This window comes from Salmo salar, chromosome 15 (assembly GCF_965601325.2).
Source record: "Salmo salar chromosome 15, fSalSal1, whole genome shotgun sequence".
Classification (NCBI taxonomy): Eukaryota; Metazoa; Chordata; class Actinopteri; order Salmoniformes; family Salmonidae; genus Salmo; species Salmo salar.
The window spans coordinates 103,152,805-103,178,471 of record NC_138305.1 but is presented as its reverse complement, the minus strand read 5'-3'; the positions used below and the strand labels follow the sequence as shown (position 1 = coordinate 103,178,471).

Below are 25,667 nucleotides of genomic sequence, written 5' to 3'. Positions count from 1 at the left end.
GTTAAGTAAAAAAATGTAGAGTTTTGTGATTTTATGTCTGTAAATGAAAAACGCTCTACAAATGCAACTGGCCCCATGTTCTCCAGTTCTATGGCCTTCTGTCTCCTCTCTTTGTCTCTCTGCAGTGGTTGTGCTGTATCTGCAGGGTATCGGCACCAAAGAGTGGAGGGAGGTGAGTTGAAAATGAAGTTCTATTTTCAGCCTTTTTTCATTTGTGTCTTGACTCGCTGTTCTGTTAAAGGTACTTCTTCATACGATTAGGGGAGACGTAAGAACCTTCCAGACTGAGACTCATGTTGTTCCATCTTCTTCTTGGTTTTTGGAGCTTATCCACCGTCACTGAAATTAGGGGGCTGTGACGGTCATGGAATTTTGGATGACCGTTGCTGGCCAGCCAAATGAACGCGGTCACTTTAATAACCGTTCAAATGGCACCAAAAAAACAATATATATATATATATATATATATATATATATATATATATATATATATATATATATATTTTTTTTAAGACGCACATTTTCCCTTCTCCTCCGCTGCTGAGTGCATGTGCTGGCATAGAAATAGAATGGTCATCCCCATTCAAGTTAATGATAGCAGGATATGAAAGCAGGAAATGTACCCAACAATATGTGCTGTTATTTTTACAATTCAACTCAATTGAGAGGGAACAAGACAGGATAAGATAGATTCAGGTAGTAAGATAGTGAACAAGATGAGCCAAAGTTTCCCCGAGGTCTAGTGCGATTCATTAAATATTCACACCTACACCATAGTTGATGGGGATCTCTCTGTCTCTCTCTTTCGCTCTCTCTCTCGGCCTAGCCGATATTGTCCTTTTCTAGTCTGTCGGCTATCGGCCCTTCTCTGTCGGCTATCGGCCCTTCTCTGTCGGCTATCGGCCCTTCTCTGTCGGCTATCGGCCCTTCTCTGTCGGCTTTCGGCCCTTCTCTGTCGGCTTTCGGCCCTTCTCTGTCGGCTTTCGGCCCTTCTCTATCGGCTATCGGCCCTTCTCTGTCGGCTGTGCCGATAGTCCCTCTACATAGCAAAACAGCTGCTATGCCAGCCGCCACCGCCTAAGCCATGAGCACTGCACAATGCCGAGGAATGTCTAGCTGGGAATATCAGCAGCAGCAGCAAGCTAGCTCATTCTCAAAATGTGCTCTCTCTTTCTCTCTCAATCTATATTGCTCTCCTTTGCCTCTTTCTCTCTCAATCTGTATCTATCTTTCTGTCTTTTTCTCTCTTTCTCTCTCTCCCTTTATCTTTATCTTTATCTCTCTCTCGATCTCTATCGCTCCCTCTACCTCTCTTGAATTTCCTCTTCTTGCATTTCTCTTGGGAGAACCTTTATCCTAAAGCGCAGAACCAATTTAATCTCTGCCACGGTGCTGACGGTTTTTGTTTGTTTATATGTTTAATAAGTCGACACTGCTTGACTAAAGAATGTCATTAAGGGCTTTGTCTGAGTCTATCCCCTTACAGCAAGACGTCTTCCACTAGCTTTTTCATTGCGACAGGGCTAATCAAAGAGGGGGCACAATTATAGGGCGGTAGGTAGCCTAGCGGTTAGTGTTGGGCCAGTAACCGCTGGTTCGAATACCCGAGCCGTCAAGGTGAAAAATCGATGTGCTCTTGAGCAAGGCAGTTAACCTTAATTTGCTCCAGGGGCACTGTCCTATGGCTGACCCTGTAAAACAACACATTGCACAGCAGCTATCCGGTGTATGTGCCAAATAAAATACAGTACCAGTAAAAAGTTTGGACATACTACTCATTCAAGGGTTTTTCTTTATTTTTACTATTTTCTACATTGTAGAAAAATAGTGAAAACATCTACTATGAAATAACACATATGGAATCATGTAGTAACAAAGTGTTAAACAAATCAAAATATATTTTAAATTGAGATTCTTCAAAGTTTGGTTCCGTGTCTTTGTGAGACGCAGAGTAGCTGAACGGATGATCTCCGCATGTGTGGTTCCCACAGTGAAGCATGGAGGAGGAAGTGTGATGGTGTGCGAGTGCTTTTCAGGTGACACTGTCAGTGATTTATTTAGTTAGAATTCAAGGCTCACTTAACCAGCATGGCTACCACAGCATTCTGCAGCTATATGCCATCCCATCTGGTTTGCGCTTAGTGGAACTGTCATTTGTTTTTCAACAGGACAAATGACAAAACACACCTCCAGGCTGTGTAAGGGCTATTTGACCAAGAAGGAGAGTGATGGAGTGCTGCATCAGATGACCTGGACTCCACAATCACCTGATCTCATCCCAATTGAGATGGTTTGGGATGAGTTGGACCGCAGAGTGAAGGAAAAGCAGCTAACAAGTGCTGTGTATCTGGGAACTCGTTCAAGACTGTTGGAAAAGCATCCCAAGTAAAGCTGTTTGAGAGAATGCCAAGAGTGTGCAAAGCTGTCATCAAGGCAAAGGGTGGCTACTTTGAAGAATCTAAAATATATTTTGATTTGTTTAACACTTTTTTTTCTTTTTTTGGTTACTACAGGATTCCATATGTGTTATTTCATAGTTTTGATGTCTTCACTATTATTCTACAATGTAGAAAAAAGTAAGAAACCCTTGAATGAATAAGTGTGTCCCAACTTTTGACTGGTGCTGTATATATTTTATATAATCAGCAGAGTTAACTTTCAATCACCAACTACAGACATACGTATTTGTACCATTCATTGAGTGAAGACTCACAAGCCAAATCATATTCCCTCACTCCCCATCTCTTTATTTCTGATCACCACCACATACACTGAGACAAGGGTTGATATACGATACGCACTTGAGTGTTGGTGTAAACTAAAAGTAAAATGGTAAGAGTAAATGTATTTGTTTCCAGCTAACTGTAGCATTGACACACTAAAGTGCTGTGCCCTCTTAGTTTCAGTCGCTTCACAGCAATTTCAATCATTTTCCGTTTTATACACAAACATTCCCCACAATGCTCCACTACCCATTAACCAATCGTATCTCAGAGAACGATGCCCCAAAATAGAACAGGTGGAAGTGTCTCATGTGACGACGGATGGTTCCTTAGTCGATGGATGCCAGGTAGGTAGGGTTCCAATAAACTCCCCTCTCAGGCCGGATAATGGATTGGGAGGGACAGAGTTGATAGCTGGGATTATGTGCGCTGGGCGCTAAGGTCATGAGCCGGGTATTGAAGCAGTGCAGGGATCAATAGCTCATTACTCTGTGCTGTTGGACCATACCAGCCAGGCCCTCTGCCCAATGGGGATTAGTGTCTGGTAGATACAAATGGAGCTCCAGCCCTGGGGCCGGCCGGCTGAGACAGAATCACTCAGACACTCACTCCGTTGGTTCTGTTCTGTCTGAGGAGCCAGCCATTAGAACACAACACTCCCTTGGTTCGGTTCTGATTAGAACACAACACTCCATTGGTTCTGTTCTGTCTGAGGAGACAGCCATTAGAACACAACACTCCATTGGTTCTGTTCTGTCTGAGGAGACAGCCATTAGAACACAACACTCCCTTGGTTCTGTTCTGTCTGAGGAGACAGCCATTAGAACACAACACTCCCTTGGTTCTGTTCTGTCTGAGGAGACAGCCATTAGAACACAACACTCCCTTGGTTCTGTTCTGTCTGAGGAGACAGCCATTAGAACACAACACTCCCTTGGTTTAAACCCAGTGGTGATTCTAACTCACTGAGGATGTAGATGAGATCACAGGCAGTTTTGGCAATGGCTGGGGCTCTCTGCTGTGTATCTCATTTAGAGTACTCAGGCTGTTTTGGCAATGGCTGTGGCTCTGTGCTGTGTATTTCATTTAGAGTACTCAGGCTGTTTTGGCAATGGCTGTGGCTCTGTGCTGTGTGTTTCATTTGAGTACTCAGGCTGTTTTGGCAATGGCTGTGGCTCTGTGCTGTGTATTTCATTTAGAGTACTCAGGCTGTTTTGGCAATGGCTGTGGCTCTGTGCTGTGTGTTTCATTTGAGTACTCAGGCTGTTTTGGCAATGGCTGTGGCTCTGTGCTGTGTATTTCATTTAGAGTACTCAGGCTGTTTTGGCAATGGCTGTGGCTCTGTGCTGTGTGTTTCATTTGAGTACTCAGGCTGTTTTGGCAATGGCTGTGGCTCTGCTGTGTATTTCATTTAGAGTACTCAGGCTGTTTTGGCAATGGCTGTGGCTCTGTGCTGTGTATTTCATTTAGAGTACTCAGGCTGTTTTGGCAATGGCTGTGGCTCTGTGCTGTGTGTTTCATTTGAGTACTCAGGCTGTTTGGCAATGGCTGTGGCTCTGCTGTGTATTTCATTTAGAGTACTCAGGCTGTTTTGGCAATGGCTGTGGCTCTGTGCTGTGTATTTCATTTAGAGTACTCAGGCTGTTTTGGCAATGGCTGTGGCTCTGTGCTGTGTGTTTCATTTAGAGTACTCAGGCTTTGCATATCATTGTTTTTGAGTTGATCCCAATGTTACGGTTGATGTATGTGGATAATATTGCTAGTGATGTTAAACTTTCATAAACTTAGATTTAGAGTGACATTGTGTCATTATCATATGGGTCATACTGGTATCAATAATGGAGTTGATGTTTCCATAGATGAAGATGAAGTATCACTCTATAACCTGTATTTCCTTTTCCTGGCTACTGTTTTAGTTTGGCAGAACAGAGGTTATTGACAACACACTGAATCCAAACTTTGTGCGGAAGTTTTTCCTGGATTTCTTCTTCGAAGAGAAGCAGAACCTCCGCTTTGACGTGTAAGTAACCAATCTGTCTCCATGCCAACTGGGAAATACCTACTGCTAGGCTGAACGTCTAAATAAACATTTTGTTTTATACATAGGACCAATTTATAAGTAGCTCTTTCAAGAATTGACTTTGCTCCCTTGTTAGTCTTTCGGGTCACAGAGCAGGCCTTCTCCCTCGGATGAGTGAGGGGGCCACCATGAGTGAGGGGGCCACCACCAACTTTTTGAAAGTCACTATTGGCCTCATGGTGAAATCCCTCCGGCAACTGGTTAGAAAGGACTCCTGTATCTTTTTAGAAACTGGGTGTATTGATACACCATCCAAAGTGTAATTAATAACTTCAACATGTTCAAAGGGATATTCAATATCTGCTTTTGACATTTTTACCCATCTACCAATAGGTGCCCTTCTTTGCGAGGCATTGGAAAACCTCCCTGGTCTTTGTGGTTAAATCTGTGTTTGAAATGCACTGCTCGACTGAGGGATCTGACAGATAATTGTATGTGTGGGGTACAGAGATGAGGTAGTCATTCAAAAATCATGTTAAACACATGCAACTTATTATGTTACTTTTTTACTCCTGAACTTATTAGGCTCGCCATAACAAAGGGGTTGAATACTTATTGACTAAAGACATTTCAGCTTTTCATTTGTAATTCATTTGTAAAAATGTAGAAAAACAGAATTCCACTTTGACATTCGGGGGTATTGTGTGTCGGCCAGTGACACAAAATCTATGTTTAATCCATTTTAAATTCAGGCTGTAACAACAACATGTGGAAAAAGTCAAGGGGTGTGAATACTTTCTGAAGAACAAGCCTTTTCATTTATCACCGTGATTAAGTGCTGTCACTACGTCCACTTGGTTATTCTGGTCAGCCACCCCACCTCTTATTCCAGATCAATACTAGAGAAAGATCATTATACCTTTTTAATGTAGTCAGTGATATACAGTAGGTTTTGTTGAGGAGTCTGTTATTCATTATGGACTGTTCTATCTGCTCTTCAAAGTCAGGTAATATACAACTGCAAAATTCTAATGTTGAACTGCGAAAAGTATTTTATTTTAATAACTATTTGTGGCTACATGTTAGACGTTTGGATCATAGGGATGTGGGGAGAAAATAACGTTTTACATAACTACTGTTAAAGATTGAATTATGCCCTTTAAATGGGTTGTTATCAAGCTATTACTGTGTAGAGCCCTTGGTCCGACTGTTTCAGGTGCTATTATTTAAGCTCTGGAAAATCAATCAAGAATCAATTGCAATGGTTTTGCACTGTGACAAAGCTCTTAGAAACAATCAGTGTGGTTCAGGTGTTAGCAAGGTCAATATTAATTTTTAACAAACGGCAAATAATCAATCAGTCTACTCCAGCATAACAGGCACCCTACAGACAGACAGAACTCCCAAATGATGGAACAAAATAAATGTTATGAACCAATGAGCTATTGAGTTTGACCAAGGGAAAAGTTAAGCAAGCATCACAGCCCTGAGGCCCGAGGTAGAGGATTGGCTTCATATCCATGGTGAATAGGATTCAGAGACAGTCTGTCAGCGGTATAGTCCAACAGTCAGTGGATGTTCTAATGTTAACAAACAGGGAGTATATTCTCAACCCTTCTACCCTGTTTCCCTCCTCCCTCCTGCAGAAACATCCCTGTTAAATTCAAGGTTAATTTAGAGATAATTAGATTTGCTCATTTAGTTCGCAAGGAGGAAACTTATCTAATACCTGAATTGATAGGGAATAGGCATTCTTCCCTATCTCACTGGCTATTCTCACTGATATAGTTTGTCATTTGGAGGGATTTATACCTAACAATGTTTGGTTTCTTGCAGATACAATGTGGACTCCAGAAGTTCAAATATTTCCAAATTTGTAAGTGTCTCCCATCATTATATAGCGCATCATGTTGTTAATGTTATGTTGTTAATTATGCAATTTTATCCCAATATGACAGTACAGAGGAAGGATAGTTATCAGAAGGAAGCTTGTTGTCTTTGGATGAATGCAATATTGTATTCTAGATTTGACCTCTGACTGTGTTCTATTCCCTTTGTGCTCAACAAAATACGGGAGTGCAGAAGGTTAGTATTGATGCCCCTAGTAAAGACATTTACTGTTGTAATGTCAGTCATTATGGCATGTCATGTAACGTCTACTGATTTGTATTTCACGACACCCATTCATGATGTGAGATGTGTTTTTTACACTCCTGTTTTCGCTTGTCCAATGTGATGTCTGTGGGATGTTTTTTCTGTTCCAATCAAGGACAAACATTGGCTCAAAACCAAGCAGTCATGTCAACCATAGTCTCATTCAGCCATTCCCACTATATCAAAATCTCAGGTAAAGCACTTTGAGAGGAGACTTCAAGCCAGCGCTACAGTAGGCTAGTTGTTTTTTGAAACAGAATAATGTAGTGCAGGGCCCTTCTACCCTGTTCCTGGAGAGCTACCGTCATGTAGGTTTTCACACCCTAACCTGTTCCTGGTGAGCCACCGTCATGTAGGTTTTCACTCCTACCCTGTTCCTGGAGAGCTACCGTCATGTAGGTTTTCACTCCTACCCTGTTCCTGGAGAGCTACCGTCCTGTAGGTTTTCACTGCTACCCTGTTCCTGGAGAGCTACCGTCCTGTAGGTTTTCACTGCTACCCTGTTCCTGGAGAGCTACCGTCCTGTAGGTTTTCACTGCTACCCTGTTCCTGGAGAGCTACCGTCCTGTAGGTTTTCACTCCTACCCTGTTCCTGGAGAGCTACCGTCCTGTAGGTTTTCGCTCCAACCCTGTTCCTGGAGAGCTATCGTCCTGTAGGTTTTCGCTCCAACCCTGTTCCTGGAGAGCTACCGTCCTGTAGGTTTTCGCCTCAACCCTGTTCCTGGAGAGCTATCGTCCTGTAGGTTTTCGCTCCAACCCTGTTCCTGGAGAGCTACCGTCCTGTAGGTTTTCGCCTCAACCCTGTTCCTGGAGAGCTACCGTCCTGTAGGTTTTCGCTCCAACCCTGTTCCTGGAGAGCTCACTATACTGAGAGTATAAAAGGACGTATTTGAATGTTTTTGGAGCATTTGCTAATATTTTATCATTGCCCCGATACTGCAGAATGTGCCTGAGGAAGTCTATTTCTGGTACGTCTCGCACAACTAAGTGGACACTTCTATAAGATGGCATTTGCATAAAAAATTGAGATTTGGTAAAAAAAAAAAAAGTGAACTTGTTCTTTTAGCGTTTTTGATATCGTACCGTATGTCCAGATTATAAAATGAATAGTCATTGTCACAATGGCTCCCAATGTCTTCAGCCACTTTGAATAACTTAGTTTTCAACCTGGCATGTGGGATGTCCTAGCTGTATTACATCTTACTCACCACCATCTGAAAGCACTGCACGTACTGTGAACTGCCTTGCTGTTAGAAACAGGGTTTGGGTCAATTCCATTTCCACTCAGGAGGAACACTGAAATTCTACCTTGAATTCCAATTCTCTTCAATGCTTTTCAATTAGGAAAATGTGGAATTGGAATTTGGTTTACTTCATGAATTGAAATGGATTTGACTCCAACCATGATCAGACGGGTCATAAGACTGACCCCAGGCTCTCTCCACCAGGACTTCCTGGGTCAGACCTTCTGCACTCTGGGGGAGATCATTGGATCCACTGGCGGGCGGCTGGAGAACAGCTTATCGTAAGTCAAACCCACTCTCTCCCATTATCCATCATACCATTACAGGCGTAATGAAGGGACAACTCTGGAATGAGTCTGACCCATAGGTGACTCTCGATCTAGAGCAATGGTACCTCTCCGGCTGGCTGTATGTGATGGGTCATGTGAATGGTAAAAGGAGCTAGGTCTTGAGGAGGACTATCTGTTCGTGGATTGGAAAGCACAGCACTGTAGATTAACTGTAAATGAAACAACGTTGAGATTTTAATATGCTAATCATCCGAGCCTATAGCGTCACTAAGAGACGGAAGCATCGATTCCCGAAGTTCCCCTCGTGCTCAACATCAAATCATCTTGTAATCAACTTCTTGATAGGGTAATTTGGCATTTCCTAGTGCTTTCAGCAATCAACAATAAGGTGCCATTTGTGCAGAGTGCATTTATTTTATGAGTTAATCAGATGGAAAAATGGTAATTGCAGATTAGGAGCTGAGTTGTTCAGTGCAAATTTCTTTCAGACTGAGCGTTTCTCAGCTCTTTGTCTGTGTAGTCATGTAGAGGTTCTGTATTTTTGGAGGCATTTGGAGAGACACATACACATACACAACGTGTAAATACCAATCATGTTTTCTTCATCAGGAACAGACCTCTTAAAAACAGAGGCCAGTCATTGACTTTACTCCATCACAATGAAAGGTCCCTCTGGCCGTCTTCACCCAATTCTCTATGTATTTGTTTCCAGCTGATCATCCCTTACAAAAAAACACAAATCGCTGTTTTCACATGTTGAGTTTAAATTTAGCATGTGAATTTTTTTCTTCACATATGTTCCATTCAGTAGCGGTGCGTGGATAAAATCACTGAGGAAGACCAGCCAAGCCAGTAAACAAAAAGCCATATTACAACCTATGTTGTGATAATTGTGTTGTTTGCTCTATAACCTGTTAGTTCATACACCACCTTGATGAACAGTCGTGGCCAAAAGTTTTGAGAATGACACAAATATAAATTTTCACAAAGTCTGCTGCCCCAGTTTGTATGATGGCAATTTGCATATACTCCAGAATGTTATGAAGAGTGATCAGATTAATTGCAATTAATTGCAAAGTCCCTCTTTGCCATGCAAATGAACTGAATCCCCAAAAAACATTTCCACTGCATTTCAGCCCTGCCACAAAAGGACCAGCTGACATCATGTCAGTGATTCTCTCGTTAACACAGGTGCGAGTGTTGACGAGGACAAGGCTGGAGATCACTCTGTCATGCTGCTTGAATTCGAATAACAGACTGGAAGCTTCAAAAGGAGGGTGGTGCTTGGAATCATTGTTCTTCCTCTGTCAACCATGGTAACCTGCAAGGAAACACATGCTGTCATCATTGCTTTGCACAAAAAGGGCTTCACAGGCAAGGATATTGCTGCCAGTAAGATTTCACCTAAATCAACCATTTATCGGATCATCAAGAACTTCAAGGAGAGCGGTTAAATTGTTGTGAAGAAGGCTTCAGGGCACCCAAGAAAGTCCAGCAAGCGCCAGGACCGTCTCCTAAAGTTGACTCAGGTGTGGGATCGGGGCACCACCAGTACAGAGCTTGCTCAGGAATGGCAGCAGGCAGGTGTGAGTGCATCTGCATGCACAGTGAGGCGAAGACTTTGAGGATGGCCTGGTGTCAAGAAGGGCCACAAAGAAGCCACTTCTCTCCAGGAAAAACATCAGGGACAGACTGATATTCTGCAAAAGGTACACGGATTGGACTGCTGAGGACTGGGGTAAAGTAATTTTCTCTGATGAATCCCCTTTCCGATTGTTTGGGGCATTCGGAAAAAAGCTTGTCTGGAGAAGACAAGGTGAGCGCTACCATCAGTCCTGTGTCATGCCAACAGTAAAGCATCCTGAGACCATTCATGTGTGGGGTTGCTTCTCAGCCAAGGGAGTGGGGTCACTCACAATTTTGCCTAAGAACACAGCCATGAACAAAGAATGGTACCAACACATCCTCGGAGAGCAACTTCTCCCAACCATCCAGGAACTATTTGGTGATGAACAATGCCTTTTCCAGCATGATGGAGCACCTTGCCATAAGGCAAAAGTAATAACTAAGTGGCTCGGGGAGCAAAACATCGATATTTTGGGTCCATGGCCAGGAAACTCTCCAGACCTTAATCCCATTGAGAACTTGTGGTCAATCCTCAAGAGGTGGGTGGACAAACAAAAACCCACACACTCCAAGCATTGATTATGCAAGAATGGGCTACCATCAGTCAGGATGTGGCCCAGAAGATAATTGACAGCATGCCAGGGGCGGATTGCAGAGGTGGTATTGCGCCGTCGCAACCTTCGCTCTCTCTCTCCTGCTACTCTGTCCTCTTCCATCCTATCATTTCTTCCCTCTGCTCAACCCTTCTCCAACCAATCTCCTGATTCTGCTTCCTCAACCCTCCTCTCCTCCCTTTCTGCATCCTTTGACTCTCTATGTCCCCTATCCTCCCGGCTGGCTCGGTCCTCCCCTCCTGCTCCGTGGCTTGACGACTCATTGCGAGCTCACAGAACAGGGCTCCGGGCAGCCGAGCGGAAATGGAGGAAAACTCGCCTCCCTGCGGACCTGGCATCTTTTCACTCCCTCCTCTCTACATTTTCTTCCTCTGTTTCTGCTGCTAAAGCCACTTTCTACCACTCTAAATTCCAAGCATCTGCCTCTAACCCTAGGAAGCTCTTTGCCACCTTCTCCTCCCTCCTGAATCCTCCTCCCCCTCCCCCCTCCTCCCTCTCTGTGGATGACTTCGTCAACCATTTTGAAAAGAAGGTTGACGACATCCGATCCTCGTTTGTTAAGTCAAACGACACCGCTGGTCCTGCTCACATTGCCCTACCCTATGCTTTGACCTCTTTCTCCCCTCTCTCTCCAGATGAAATCTTGCGACTTGTGACGGCCGGCCGCCCAACAACCTGCCCGCTTGACCCTATCCCCTCCTCTCTTCTCCAGACCATTTCCGGAGACCTTCTCCCCTACCTCACCTCGCTCATCAACTCATCCTTGACCGCTGGCTACGTCCCTTCCGTCTTCAAGAGAGCGAGAGTTGCACCCCTTCTCAAAAAACCTACACTCGATCCCTCCGATGTCAACAACTACAGACCAGTATCCCTTCTTTCTTTTCTCTCCAACTCTTGAGCATGCCGTCCTTGGCCAGCTCTCTTGCTATCTCTCTCAGAATGACCTTCTCGATCCAAATCAGTCAGGTTTCAAGACTGGTCATTCAACTGAGACTGCTCTTCTCTGTGTCACGGAGGCTCTCCGCACTGCTAAAGCTAACTCTCTCTCCTCTGCTCTCATCCTTCTAGACCTATCTGCTGACTTTGATACTGTGAACCATCAGATCCTCCTCTCCACCCACTCCGAGTTGGGCATCTCCGGCGCGGCTCACTCTTGGATTGCGTCCTACCTGACAGGTCGCTCCTACCAGGTGGCGTGGCGAGAATCCGTCTCCGCACCACGTGCTCTCACCACTGGTGTCCCCCAGGGCTCAATTCTAGGCCCTCTCCTATTCTCACTATACACCAAGTCACTTGGCTCTGTCATATCCTCACATGGTCTCTCCTATCATTGCTACGCAGATGACACAATTAATCTTCTCCTTTCCCTCTTCTGATAACCAGGTGGCGAATCGCATCTCTGCATGTCTGGCAGACATATCAGTGTGGATGATGGATCGCCACCTCAAGCTGAACCTCGGCAAGACAGAGCTGCTCTTCCTCCCGGGGAAGGACTGCCCGTTCCATGATCTCGCCATCACGGTTGATAACTCCATTGTGTCCTCCTCCCAGAGTGCTAAGAGCCTTGGCGTGACCCTGGACAACACCCTGTTGTTCTCCGCTAACATCAAGGCGGTGACCCGATCCTGTAGGTTCATGCTCTACAACATTCGCAGAGTACGACCCTGCCTTACACAGGAAGTGGCGCAGGTCCTAATCCAGGCACTTGTCATCTCCCGTCTGGATTACTGCAACTTTCTGCTGGCGGGGCTCCCTGCCTGGGCCATTAAACCCTTACAACTCATCCAGAACACCACAGCCCGTCTGGTGTTCAACCTTCCCAAGTTCTCTCACGTCACCCCGCTCCTCCGCACACTCCACTGGCTTCCAGTTGAAGCTCGCATCTGCTACAAGACCATGGTGCTTGCCTACGGAGCTGTGAGGGGAACGGCACCTCCGTACCTTCAGGCTCTGATCAGTCCCTACACCCAAAGAAGGGCACTGCGTTCATCCACCTCTGGCCTGCTTGCCTCCCTTGTTCCCGCTCAGCCCAGTCAAAACTGTTCGCTGCTCTGGCACCCCAATGGTGGAACAAACTCCCTCACGACGCCAGGACAGCGGAGTCAATCACCACCTTCCGGAGACACCTGAAACCCCACCTCTTTAAGGAATACCTGGGATAGGATAAAGTAATCCTTCTGAAGCAGCAAACTTTGTGGAAATTAATATTAGTGTCATTCTCAAAACCTTTGGCCACGGCTGTACAATAAGGCCATGACAACAAAAAGACAACAGTCACACAGTGGCAGAGTAAATTGAACTACACATGCGTTTGTTTCAAAAAAGAAAACTGAGAGCAACATCTGACAGGTGAAGTCCACGAAGCAAATATTGCAAGTAAAATAAGAAATGTTGACTCGCGCTACTTGTAGACTAGTTGAACGCCAATGCCATCCTCCTCTCTTTCATTTTGGCAAAACAGTCCATGGCTCTGTCATACAGTACTAGGCTACATATTGAACTTCAGTCATCAGGCTATACATTTATGGTAAGAACAGAATCATCATCATAATCCTTGCGTGTACAGAGAACTAAGTCAAAACCACAAGTCCAAATCTCCATCTATGTCTTAGGAAAAGTCAGATTTAGCAAGCTAGCTACTGCACGATATCAACACAAGTACACTACAGACATGTTTTCTGACAATAATGACGTTTTGCTTAGGATGGGATTGATTGGTGTGAAGCCAAAATCCAAACTGGCCTTCCTTGAGGCATTTTGTTGCAACAGGACAAGCCACAGTTGATCTAAGTTCAACACTGATTGGCTAAATATTTTATCATTTTGTTTATCATGGGAGGCCAATGCTTGCTGGCATCAATCAGTCAAATGCAACATGCCATACTCTTTTGGTCCAAACATGTTCCAATACATGGGAACACGTACTGAGACGGCTCTGATTTATTTCTCCGGTGAGATTCAGCCACTTGCCAATTGACGGGTAATTATGAAAACACAGAGAGAGACGAAATAAACTATTTAATTATTATTATTGGTAAAATATTTGGGGAACCCTGGCTTCCCTTGGCATCCATGAATACACACCACTGATTACATTTAGAGTTCACATGTTAACATCCTTTTGCAAGTTCACATGTGAAAGTCAAATTTGCAGGTTCACATGTAAGAACTGCAAATGTAGAAATGGAATTGCATTTTCACATGTGAAAAACCTTTAAATGTGAAACTTCCACATGTGATTGTTATCTTGTACTTGATTGATGAATTTAGGTCACCAATTAGTAAGGAACTCTCCTCAACTGGTTGTCTAGGTCTTAATTGAAGCCACTAGGCCCACTGTGGAATGAATATGGTTTTGTAATATACTTTTTGTATTAAGTTTCCTTTCCAACAATATAGCACCCTGCATCCCACTGCTGGTTTACCTCTGAAGCTAAGTAGGGTTGGTCCTGGTTGGTCCCTGGATGGGAGACCAGATGTAGCTGAAAGTAGTAAACAAAAAACATGTGAAACTTAATGTGTCCAAAAACCATGTCTGTATGTCTGTCTTAAATAAGGGATTCCCATATAGCCGTGTGTGTGTGAGAGAGAGAGACACACTAAAACAGCCTCAAACACACATCCTCTCAGCGTTGCCTTTATGCCACACACTCCCCTCAGTGAGAGGAGGAGAGCCGAAGAGCCTGGCCATGGCCTCTGCGCGGCAGTGGGCGTATTTTTGTAGGTCACTGTTTTTAGATCGGGGTAGCATGCTGTGGAGGAAGAAGCACTTCTCTACCACTTACCTGTTGGTTTCTATGGTAACCGAGGGTGACTGTTAGCTTCCCTAAAAGGATGATTGGGCAAATACACCTCATTTTACCATTTTAGAAGATAAGTGCTTTACAGGTCAATGCAAACTGGTCGTATTTTTATTTGTAAAATGTGGTGTGGAGAGCATACCCCATGCTTCACACCTGCTGTGAGTTTGCATCCACATGATCACTCGCTCTTGCACACACAATTTTGGAGATAATTGCATGCCAATGCAGACGCATTAGATTCGTGGATATGATGCTGTCCATTTATAGCTAAATAATAATATCCTAATCATGAAGGTGCAGACCTGACCACTGTGATTGAGGTATTGCTGTGGATTATTATTTACATACTTTACACTTTACTTTACACCAAGAATAACACATACACTCCCCTATGTATTCATTTGGACAGTGAAACTAAAATGTATAATTTCCCTCTAAACCTCAGCATTTGGGATTTTGAGATTATTAAAATGTTTCGTATGAGGCAACAGTTTCAGATTGTCACCTTTTTTATTTGAGGGTATTTTCCTACATATCTGTTTTACCGTTTAGCACTATGTGTCTAGTCACCCCATGTGAAGGTGTCATAAGTATTTGGACAAATTCACTTATTTGTATTAATGTAGTCAAAAGTTTAGTATTTGGTCCCATATTCCTAGCATGCAATGACCACATCAAGCTTGTGACTCTACAAACTTGTTGGATGCATTTGCGGATTGTTTTGATTGTGTTTCAGATTATTTTGTGCCCAATAGAAATTCATGATAAATATTGTATTGTGTCATTTTGGAGTCACTGTTATTGTAAATAAGAATAGAATATGTTTCTGAACACTTGCATGAATGTGGATGCTACCATGATTACAGATAATCACGCATTGTGGAAGGGTATAAGGGGTATTGGAAGTGTGGAGGGGGTATTGGAAGTGTGGAGGGGATAGGAGGTATTGGATGATAAGGGACACCACTTGTTACTAAGAGGACACCACCTGTCTGTCTCATGCACAAACATGCTGAGTCATGCCAGCCAAGTTATTATGTCTACAGCAGATCTTTGTGGCGTACTTTAACTACAGCAGATCTTTGTGGCGTACTTTAACTACAGCAGATCTCTGTGGCGTACTTTAACTACAGCAGATCTCTGTGGCGTACTTTAACTACAGCAGATCTCTGTGGCGTACTTTAACTACAGCAGATCTCTGTGGCGTACTTTAACTACAGCAGATCTCTGTGGCGTACTTTAACTACAGCAGATCTCTGTGGCGTACTTTAACTACAGCAGATCTCTGTGGCGTACTTTAACTACAGCAGATCTCTGTGGCGTACTTTAACTACAGCAGATCTCTGTGGCGTACTTTAACTACAGCAGATCTCTGTGGCGTACTTTAACTACAGCAGATCTCTGTGGCGTACTTTAACTACAGCAGATCTCTGTGGCGTACTTTAACTACAGCAGATCTCTGTGGCGTACTTTAACTACAGCAGATCTCTGTGGCGTACTTTAACTACAGCAGATCTCTGTGGCGTACTTTAACTACAGCAGATCTCTGTGGCGTACTTTAACTACAGCAGATCTCTGTGGCGTACTTTAACTACAGCAGATCTCTGTGGCGTACTTTAACTACAGCAGATCTTTGTGGCGTACTTTAACTACAGCAGATCTCTGTGGCGTACTTTAACTACAGCAGATCTCTGTGGCGTACTTTAACTACAGCAGATCTCTGTGGCGTACTTTAACTACAGCAGATCTCTGTGGCGTACTTTAACTACAGCAGATCTTTGTGGCGTACTTTAACTACAGCAGATCTCTGTGGCGTACTTTAACTACAGCAGATCTCTGTGGCGTACTTTAACTACAGCAGATCTTTGTCTAATTACTTTGGACATTTTGGGGATTTCATTTTCAACATTTATGTGGCAGACTTTTCAGGACTGTAAGTCCAGTCTATAAATGCAGACCGTACAATAGTGCTAGGTAAAGTTGTATTGACTTTTCTCATAAATCATTCCTCAGTTGTTAATGTGTCACGTACATGGAAGTTAGGGAGAACAGAGTTCCCTAAGTGCGTCACAGACATCCCACTGTCTCTTTGTCAGCCACAGAATGCAGGGACTATCTCTGATTCAGTTGGCAGAGAAAAGAGCAGTCTCATAAAGTTGTTCCAGTATTCTGCTTCATCCCACCGTCTGAATCTGGGGCATGGTCCTGAAATATTGAGGACTGTTGACTCTAGACGGGCTCACACATCTTAAAGTTTGTATTAGACTCCTTAGGGTAAGGCCAGCTGCAAAGATGGAACAAGGCAGGCAAATACATGCATAATGAACTAGGTGTTCTTTCATCTTTTAATGGCTACCTTGTAATGCGTCCACATCTGTCATTCTCTACTTCTTGTGGAATGCAATTCAAAATACATAAGGTTTTGTTTTGCCATAATTATAAGTGTATTGTTAATACAAATACATGTTTTGGACTTTGATCTGCGTAGTACAGTATAGACAATGCGTTGCAATCGAAACAGCTCAGAAATAGAAATCTCTGGGATCAGCTTAAGCGAATACGGAAGTCCAGAGAGGACATATGAATAAAAAAAAGAATACCCTCGTTATGTCGATCACAACTTTTTACCTCATGATCACGACAAAAGAAAATATGTTTTGTCGAGATCACAAGATAAACTCTATAAATAGGAGTGCACGTATTGATGATAGATTGACAGTATGGCTGAGGCAGCAGAGCCCACGATGGATCGGCTCCCACGTTTTTATTGATTGTTACACTAAGGGATGGTAAATTTCATGCTGACATCATTCATTCATTTGTGTTTGGAGCTCATTAACCATTAATAAGTTAGAATGTAAGCAAGTTAAATGTCCTTTACCTTGAGCTAAGAGCTCTTGGGAGAGCTAAGCCCTCGTGGGGCATTTAAGCCCTTAACGATGCCTGACAGGCAGCTCTGTCGCCCAGGCTGTGTGCCACCCCCAAGACCACAGCCAATTACATGCAAGCAACAACGCAGCTAACTTGGCTGGTCTTGTGAGCTAGCTAGTTCGCTAGGTAGTCTTGTTAGCTAGCTAGCTTGTTGGCTATGCTGTTTGTTGTCTTTCATAACTGATAAATACAGTATATAATTGTATATGACACTTTATGTTTTATGGATAATATTTAGATTTACAGAGTGGGTGAGATTCATTCCTGACAGGCTCATAAGATTCAGTTTTAGCCTCAGACCTGGATCAGATTCAATAGCAGCCTCAGGGGCTGATAAGTCAGAATTGTTTCATAGGAAAAGCTCATTGCAGGCTGACAAAGCAGTCAATGAAGTTTTAAGAAAGTTAAAGCTCATTTACAGGCATTTCTATACTATTTAAAAATGAATATTTTGAGAACAGCAAAAACAAGCAAAACTGATCCCAGACATTATCACATTGGTTGCTGTACCTTCATTCACCTCAGTCGATCTATAAACACATAGCCTATTAGCTATACAATTAGCCACTACACATTTACTCACATTAACTCAGCATTGGAAATTAAAAACTATAATTTAATACGTGCAGAGGGATCTGTTAGCAGAAAAAGTATTGTAATTAAGGTCCGATGCAGCTGTTTTTATCTCAATATCAAATCATTTAAATGTTGCTAAGACTGTCTGCAAGTGGTCTGAAAACTAGCTGTTATTGGAAGAGCAGTTTGGAACTCTTTTTCTTATTGGTCTATTGACTAATTGACTGCCTGGTGATGTCACAAGGCAGGCCAAAACTCCATCCCACCAAAAAGGTTGAAATTTCAGGCAGCCTTTTCAAACAGCTCTTACACTACAAGAGCATTATCATAAAAACATGAGTTTGCTTAACATAACTTTTTTGGGGTTGCAGTTTAACAGCTAATTTGCTGCTATTCTACACGTTTTGCCATGGGGTGGGCATACGTTTTTGCAGTTTTAAAGCTAATTTAATGCAATTGTACACATTTTCCATGACTTATGCCATGCTAATATGATATCGGAGTAAGAGTGACTAACAAAATCAATGGGGGCCCCTTGGAGGTCAGGGCTCCTGGACACATGCCCTGCGTGTCCCGTCGGTAATTCAGCCAAGATTACAACAAGTTTACAAGAGGAAAACTAATGATGCACAACTTTACTCATCATGGTATCTCAATCTGCCATCAATAAAATCAGTGGTGTAAAAAGTACCTAGTTGGTGTACTTTTGGTGTACATTGACCTAGTTGTCAATGTAAAGATACCTTAATAGAAAATGGCTCGAGTAAAAGTGCAAGTCACACAGTAAAATACTACTTGAGTAAAAGTATTTGGTTTAAATTATACTTAAGTATCAAAAGTGAAAGTTCAACTCTTTTTTTAATTTTATTTTTTTATTTACAGATAGCCAGGGGCACACTCCAACACTCAGATAACATTTACAAACAAAGCATGTTTGTTTACTAAGTCCACTAGATCAGAGGCAGTAGGGATGACCAGGGATGTTCTCTTGATAAGTGTGTGAATTGGACAATTTCTGTCCTGCTAAGCATTAGAAATGTAACAAGTACTTTTGGGTGTCAGGGTCCCTATGTAGTAAAAAGTACATTATTTTCTTCAGGAATGTAGTGGAGTAAAAGTAAAAGCTGTAAAAAATGTAAATAGTACAGATACACCAAATAACTCCTTAGGTAGTACTTTAATTTTTTTTTACTTAAGTACTTTACACCACTGGATAAAATGCAATTGTGTTCGTTGTCTGTAGATTATGCCTGCCCAGACCATAACCCCACCCCCACCATGAGGCACTCTGTTCACAATGTTGATATCAGCAAACCGCTTGCCCATACGACACCATGCACGTGGGGTAGAGCTTGAGGTAGAGAAATTAACATTCAATTCTCTAGCAACAGCTCTGGTGGACATTCCTGCAGTCAGCATGCCAATTGCACGCTACCTCAACTTGAGACATCCGTGTTATGTGACAAAATTGCACATTTTAGAGTGGCCTTTTATTGTCCCCAGCACAAGGTGCACCTGTGTAATGACCATGCTGTTTAATCTGATTCTTGATATGCAACACCTGTCAGGTAGATGGATTATCTTGGCAAAGGAGAAATTCTCACTAACAAAGATGTAAATAAATTTGTGCACACAATTTCAAAGAAAATAGATTTTGTGCATATGGTCATTTTCTGGGATCTTATATTTCAGCTCATGAAACATGGGACTAACACTTGACATGTTGCGTTTGTATTTTTGTTCAGTGTACGTTTCGAAATATCACCTTGTGTATTTTTATTACATTTTTTATCACTGATGTCCAGACACACCTACTGACACACCTACTCATTCTAGGGTTTTTCTTTATTTGAGTTAACTGCACCTCAGATTGCAGCCCACATAAATGCTTTACAGAGTTCAAGTAACAGACACATCTCAACATCAACTGTTCAGAGGAGACTGCGTCAATCAGGCCCTTATGGTCAAATTGCTGCAAAGAAACCACTACTAAAGGACACCAATAAGAAGAAGAGACTTGCTTGTGCCAAGAAACAAGAGCAATGGACATTAGACAGGTGGAAATCTGTCCTTTGGTCTGATGAGTCCAAATTTGAGATGTTTGGTTCCAACCGCTGTGTCTTGGTGAGACGCAGAGTAGGTGAACGGATTATCTCTGCATGTGTGGTTCGCACTGTGAAGCATGGAGGAGGAGGTGTGATAGTGCCACCAGCAAAGCACCCCGACACCGTCTGTGATTTATTTAGAATTCAAGGCACACTTAACCAGCATGGCTACCACAGTATTCTGCATCGATACGCCATCCCATCTGGTTTGCGCTTAGTGGGACATCATTTGTTTTTCAACAGAACAATGACCAAAAACACACCTCCAGGCTGTGTAATGGCTATTTGACCAAGAAGGAGAGTGATGGAGTGCTGCGTCAGGTGACCTGGCCTCCACAATCACCCGACCTCAACCCAATTGAGATGGTTTGGGATGAGTTGGACCGCAGAGTGAAGGAAAAGCAGCCAACAAGAACTCCTTCAAGCCTGTTGGAAAAGCATTCCAGGTGAAGTTGGTTAAGAGAATGCCAAGAGTGCAAAGCTGTCATCAAGGCAAAGTGTGGCTACTTTGAAGAATATAAAATATATTTTGATTTAACACTTTTTTGTTTACTACATGATTCCATGTGTTATTTCATAGTTTTAATGTCTTCACTATTATTCTACAATGTATAAAATAGTAAAAAAATAAAGAAAAACCCTTGATTTAGTAGGTGTGTCCAAACTTTTGACTGGTACTGTATCTGTTATGCTAGTTAACATCCAGCATATATAGCAAGGTACACTAAATGACTAAAAGTATGTGGACAACTGCCCATTGAACATCTCATTCCAAAATTATGGGCATTAATATGGAGTTGTTTCCCCTCTTTGCTGGTATAACAGCCTCCACTCTTCTGGGAAGGCTTTCCGCTTGATGTTGGAACATTGCTGCGGGGACTTGCTTTCTGCCACAAGAGCATTAGTGAAGTCGGGCACTGATGTTGGGCGATTAGGCCTGGCTCGCAGTCGGCGTTCCAATTGATCCCAAAGGTGTTCGATGGGTTGAGATCAAGTTCTTCCACATTGATCTCAACAAACCATTTCTGTATGGACTTCGCTTTGTGCACAGGGGCATTGTCATGCTGAAACAGGAAAGGGCCTTTCCAAACTGTTGCCACAATGTTGGAAGCACAGAATCATCTAGAATGTCATTGTATGCTGTAGCATGACAATTTCCCTTCACTGGAACTAAGGGGCTTAGCCCATGAAAAACAGCCCCAGCCTCCTCCACCAAACTTTACAGTTGGCACTATGCATTCGGGCAGGTAGCGTTCTCCTGGCATCCGCTAAACCCAGATTCATCTGTCGGATTGCCAGATGGCGAAGCGTGATTCATCACTCCTGAGAACGTGTTTCCACTTCTCCAGAGTCCAAAGGCGGCGAGCTTTACACCACTCCAGCCAATGCTTGGCATTTCGCATGGTGATCCTAGGCTTGTTTGTGGCTGCTTGGCCATGGAAACCCATTTCATGAAGCTCCCGGTGAACAGTTCTTGTGCTGACGTTGCTTCCAGAGGCAGTTTGGAACTCGGTAGTGAGTATTGCAACCGAGGACAGACAATTTTTGCTCTCTACGCACTTCAGCATTCGGCAGTCCCGTTCTGAGAGCTTGTGTGGCTTACCACTTTGCGACTGAGCCATTGTTGTTCCTAGACATTTCCACTTCATAATAACAGCACTTACAGTTGTCCGGGGCAGCTCTTGCAGGACAGAAATGTGACGAACTGACTTGTTGGAAAGATGGCATCCTATGAAGATGCCACGTTGAAAGTCACTGAACTCTTCAGTGAGGTCTTTCTACTGCCAATGTTTGTCAATGAAGATTGCATGGCTATGTGCTCAATTGTATACACCTGTCAGCAATGGGTGTGGCTGAAATAGCCGAATCCACACATTTTGTATAGTGTAGCTTGCTAGCTAGCACATAAGACTAGCCAAGTTGGCTGCATTTTTCCTTGCATGCGATTGGCTGTGTTCTTTGTGGCGGCACACCGCCTGGGAGACAGAACTGCCTGTCAGGCATCGTTCAGGGCTTAAATGCCCCACGAGGGCATTGGGATCACATGGCTCCTTGATGATGTGGTTATCGTGCATCTGAACAAATGAATGGATGTTACTTTCGACCAAACAACTATTGTTATGTAGTGATCGTGAGAGAAATACTGTAAGTCGTGATCTCGACATAATGATGCATTGGTATTTATTTATTCATATGTCCTCTCAGGTCTTCCGTAATAATAGGTTGCCTGCCTGTTGCTAGTCTTGCCATTCCATTTGCCTTCAGACTAGGGATGGGAGTGACAGGGAGGAGATTATGTTTCTGAAGGACATTCTCTCCCAGGTCTAATCACATTGAGACGTGGTGGGCCTTTAGCTAACAGGATTTCTGCCCAGGGGCTCTGTTGTCTGCTATGACATAGTTAGACGATGTGTCCTGTTTTCTGCTGCTGCTGCTGCTGCTATGACTTCTGTTACCAAGGAAACTTATGGTCATTTGTTATTTCCTCTCCATATCCAGATACCATCAGGATGGTGGAGACAGAACGCTCTGTTTTCCACTAACTGTTCTATTTCCTCCACAATTTACTGCCATTACTCACCATGTGTTATACAGTGCCTTCAGAAATGATGTATACCTCTTGACTTATTCTACATTTTGTTTTGTTACAGTCTGAATTCTAAATGGATTAAATATCTGTTTTTGCTCACCCATCTACACACAATAAATGTTTACAAACACATTGAAAATTAAATACAGAAATATATTTTTTGCACACCTGGATTGTACAATATTTTCCCGTTATTCTTTTTAAAATTCTTCAAACTCTGTCAAGTTGATCATTGCTAGACAGCCATTTTCAAGTCTTGCCATAGATTATAAAGCCGATTTTTAAGTCAAAACTGTAACTAGGCCACTCAGGAACATTCAATATCATCTTGGTAAGCAACTCCCGTACAGATTTGGCCTTGTGTTTTAGGTTATTGTCCTGCTGAAAGGTACATTTGTCTCCCAGTGTCTTTTGGAAAGCAGACTGAACCAGGTTTCCGCTAAGATTTTGCTTGTGCCTCAGTGGTGTGTATTCGTGGATGCCTAGGCTTCCCCAATGCCAGGCTTCCCCAAAATATGTTCCAAAAAATGAAAAATACATAATTTCATTACTCTCTCTGTGTTTTATAATTTTCCTGCAATTCACAGGAATTGTAGGAATCCATTTGAGGGAGCGAAATAGCGCCCCTCAGTCTCTATATGTGTAACCCATCTAGGCCTATCTGATGCTGTCTGGTCAAAAAGAGTATGACATTGTTGCCGCCCGTCTAATTGAATGCAAGGGTAGCCAGCGAGCACTTGGCCTCCCTTGATAAAAAAAAGTATAAAATAATAGCCAATCTGCGTTGAGCTGAACTGTGATTTTTAGCAAGGTAGCCTATTACAACAAAAACGTAGATTGTTTCGTCAACATGAAGGAGAGGAAGATGGCATTGGTGTTTCCCTACAAGTAGGGTGAGTCTATGTTTTCTATAGTACTTACACACGCAGAGAGAAATCAGAACCATGGACAGTCAAATCATATTTAGCTTACGTTGGTTGGACTAAATTGTTTTTGGTGACTTTTAGTTGTCATTGAATTAGACTAAGCAGAGGTGATTTGTTGATGTTGCAATGGTGTTGAAATAGTGTAGGGAGTGTCTGTTGTCTTTGTGACTTGTGGTAACTCTCCGTGGTTCTAAATCATAGTTGATAATTAGTCCAAAAAATGTGAAAACATGAACTTGCTTGACCATGCTGTAGGTCATGTGACTGTTTGTTACATGTAATATGCTTTGTGGACTCCACCAGACAGAGCATGGATGTTTTTAAATATTTTGAAGCTGTGCTTGAAATTCACTACTCGATTGAGGGACCTTACAGATAATTGCATCTGTGGGGTAGTCATTCTAAAATCATGTTAACCACTATTGTTGAACACGGAATTAGTCCATGCAACTTATTACGCGATTTGTGAAGCACATTGTTACTGTTGAACTTATTTAGGCTGTCCATGACAAACAGGTTGAATACTTATTGACTCAAGATATTTCAGCTTTACATTTTTTATTCATAAAAAAATAAAAAATGTGCTAACAATATTCCACTTTGACATTTTGGGGTATTGTGTGTAGATCAGTGACACAAAATTTCAATTTTATACATTTGAAATTCAGGCTGTAACACAACAACATTTGGAAAAATGAAAAAGAGGTGTGAGTACTTTCTGAAGGCACTGTATAACACCTAGTAAAAACAGAGGTTTGTAATTATAATGAGGGGTGTCCAATCTCGGTCAGAATTGCACACTGGAATAGTATTACACTGTGTCACCTCTGTAACTCAGCGAGGACTCTCTGAGATTGTACATGGTTTGATTGGACAGCGATGTGGTGAGAGGATGAGCTGCACCAGGGGAGAATCTCAATAGCATTTCCTTAATTCCTCTCATCCTTCTCAAAATCCATTTGATGAGAAAGTCAGAGGTCCCTACTAATGACTGGAGGAGAGGAGTGGAGAGCTGTGGAGTGAGATGCAGCTAGCCCAGAGTGACCCAGGTTTATTCAGCAGTCCACCTCCACTGCACAGTAATTGACCAGCTTGCAGGGTTGACCTTGCAAGCCCCTAACTGTCGCATAGCCTCTCGCTTATCTTCTCTCACACTCTTTCATGCTTCATCCCATTCTTACACTTCTCTCCTCTCGTCTGCTCTGGCTTTCATTATCCTCGCTCTCATTCACTTTGTGAATCCACTAAGTTGAATGGAAGTAAAAAACAAAGCATTAACCTTGATGTGATGGCAACTGCATTAAAGCAGAACAAAAAAGAAAATACAGCTTTGTGAATGTGCTATGCAGTATGGGTTGAATGCAGTCAGACTTTTCATCCCAGCCAATGGAATTAAGTGGGATGGAGTTCCTTATAAACTCCTGTGGTATTCATGCTCCATACTGTCAACAAACAGTTTCATTCAAGAAGACCACGAGTGGGGCTTTTATTGCCCAATCTAATTCGTACTGATAAAAAAGATCATCCATAGGCACTTTTGATAGACTTAAAACAGCTGCAAATTATCGAGATATTAAACTGTCACCAACAAAAACTTAAACAATAGGCCTATAGCAAATGCAGCAAATGGCATTCATTTTCACATGCAAATAGCACAGTATAGTGCTCAAAGCATGCCATTCCATGAGAGCAGCATTTATTTTCCAACTCAAGCTATGAGCCCAATCAATGCTCCGTGACCACAGAATGATCAACAACAGCGTAGGCTAATAAGTCTTTGGTTTTTGGGTTATGCTCAGGTAAAACAACTTGGCTAATCTATGCTGAACTAAAATATAAACACCATGTAAAGTGTTAGTTTCATGACCTGAAATAAAATATCCCAGAAACGTGCTACCTTGTCCAAGACCTGCTGTTTTTGACTCTCTCTCTCTAACGCACCTGCTGTCTCGAATCTTGAATGTTCTGTTATGAAAAGCCAACTGACATTTACTCCTGAGGTGCTCACCTTTTGCACCCTCTACAACCACTGTGATTATTATTATTTGACCCTGCTGGTCATCTA

At 42.7% G+C, this 25,667-nt stretch overlaps 1 protein-coding gene across 1 annotated transcript in view; it reads left to right on the top strand.

Annotated features, from left to right (window-relative positions):
- The window catches only part of LOC106572752 (copine-9), a 78,239-nt gene that overhangs the window by 14,718 nt on the left and 37,854 nt on the right, over positions 1-25,667 (top strand). The window contains exons 3-6 of the mRNA XM_082962232.1: positions 126-172; positions 4,640-4,743; positions 6,580-6,623; positions 8,332-8,422. Coding sequence (XP_082818358.1) covers positions 126-172; positions 4,640-4,743; positions 6,580-6,623; positions 8,332-8,422 — 286 coding nt within the window. The remainder of the gene's footprint in view (positions 1-125; positions 173-4,639; positions 4,744-6,579; positions 6,624-8,331; positions 8,423-25,667) is intronic.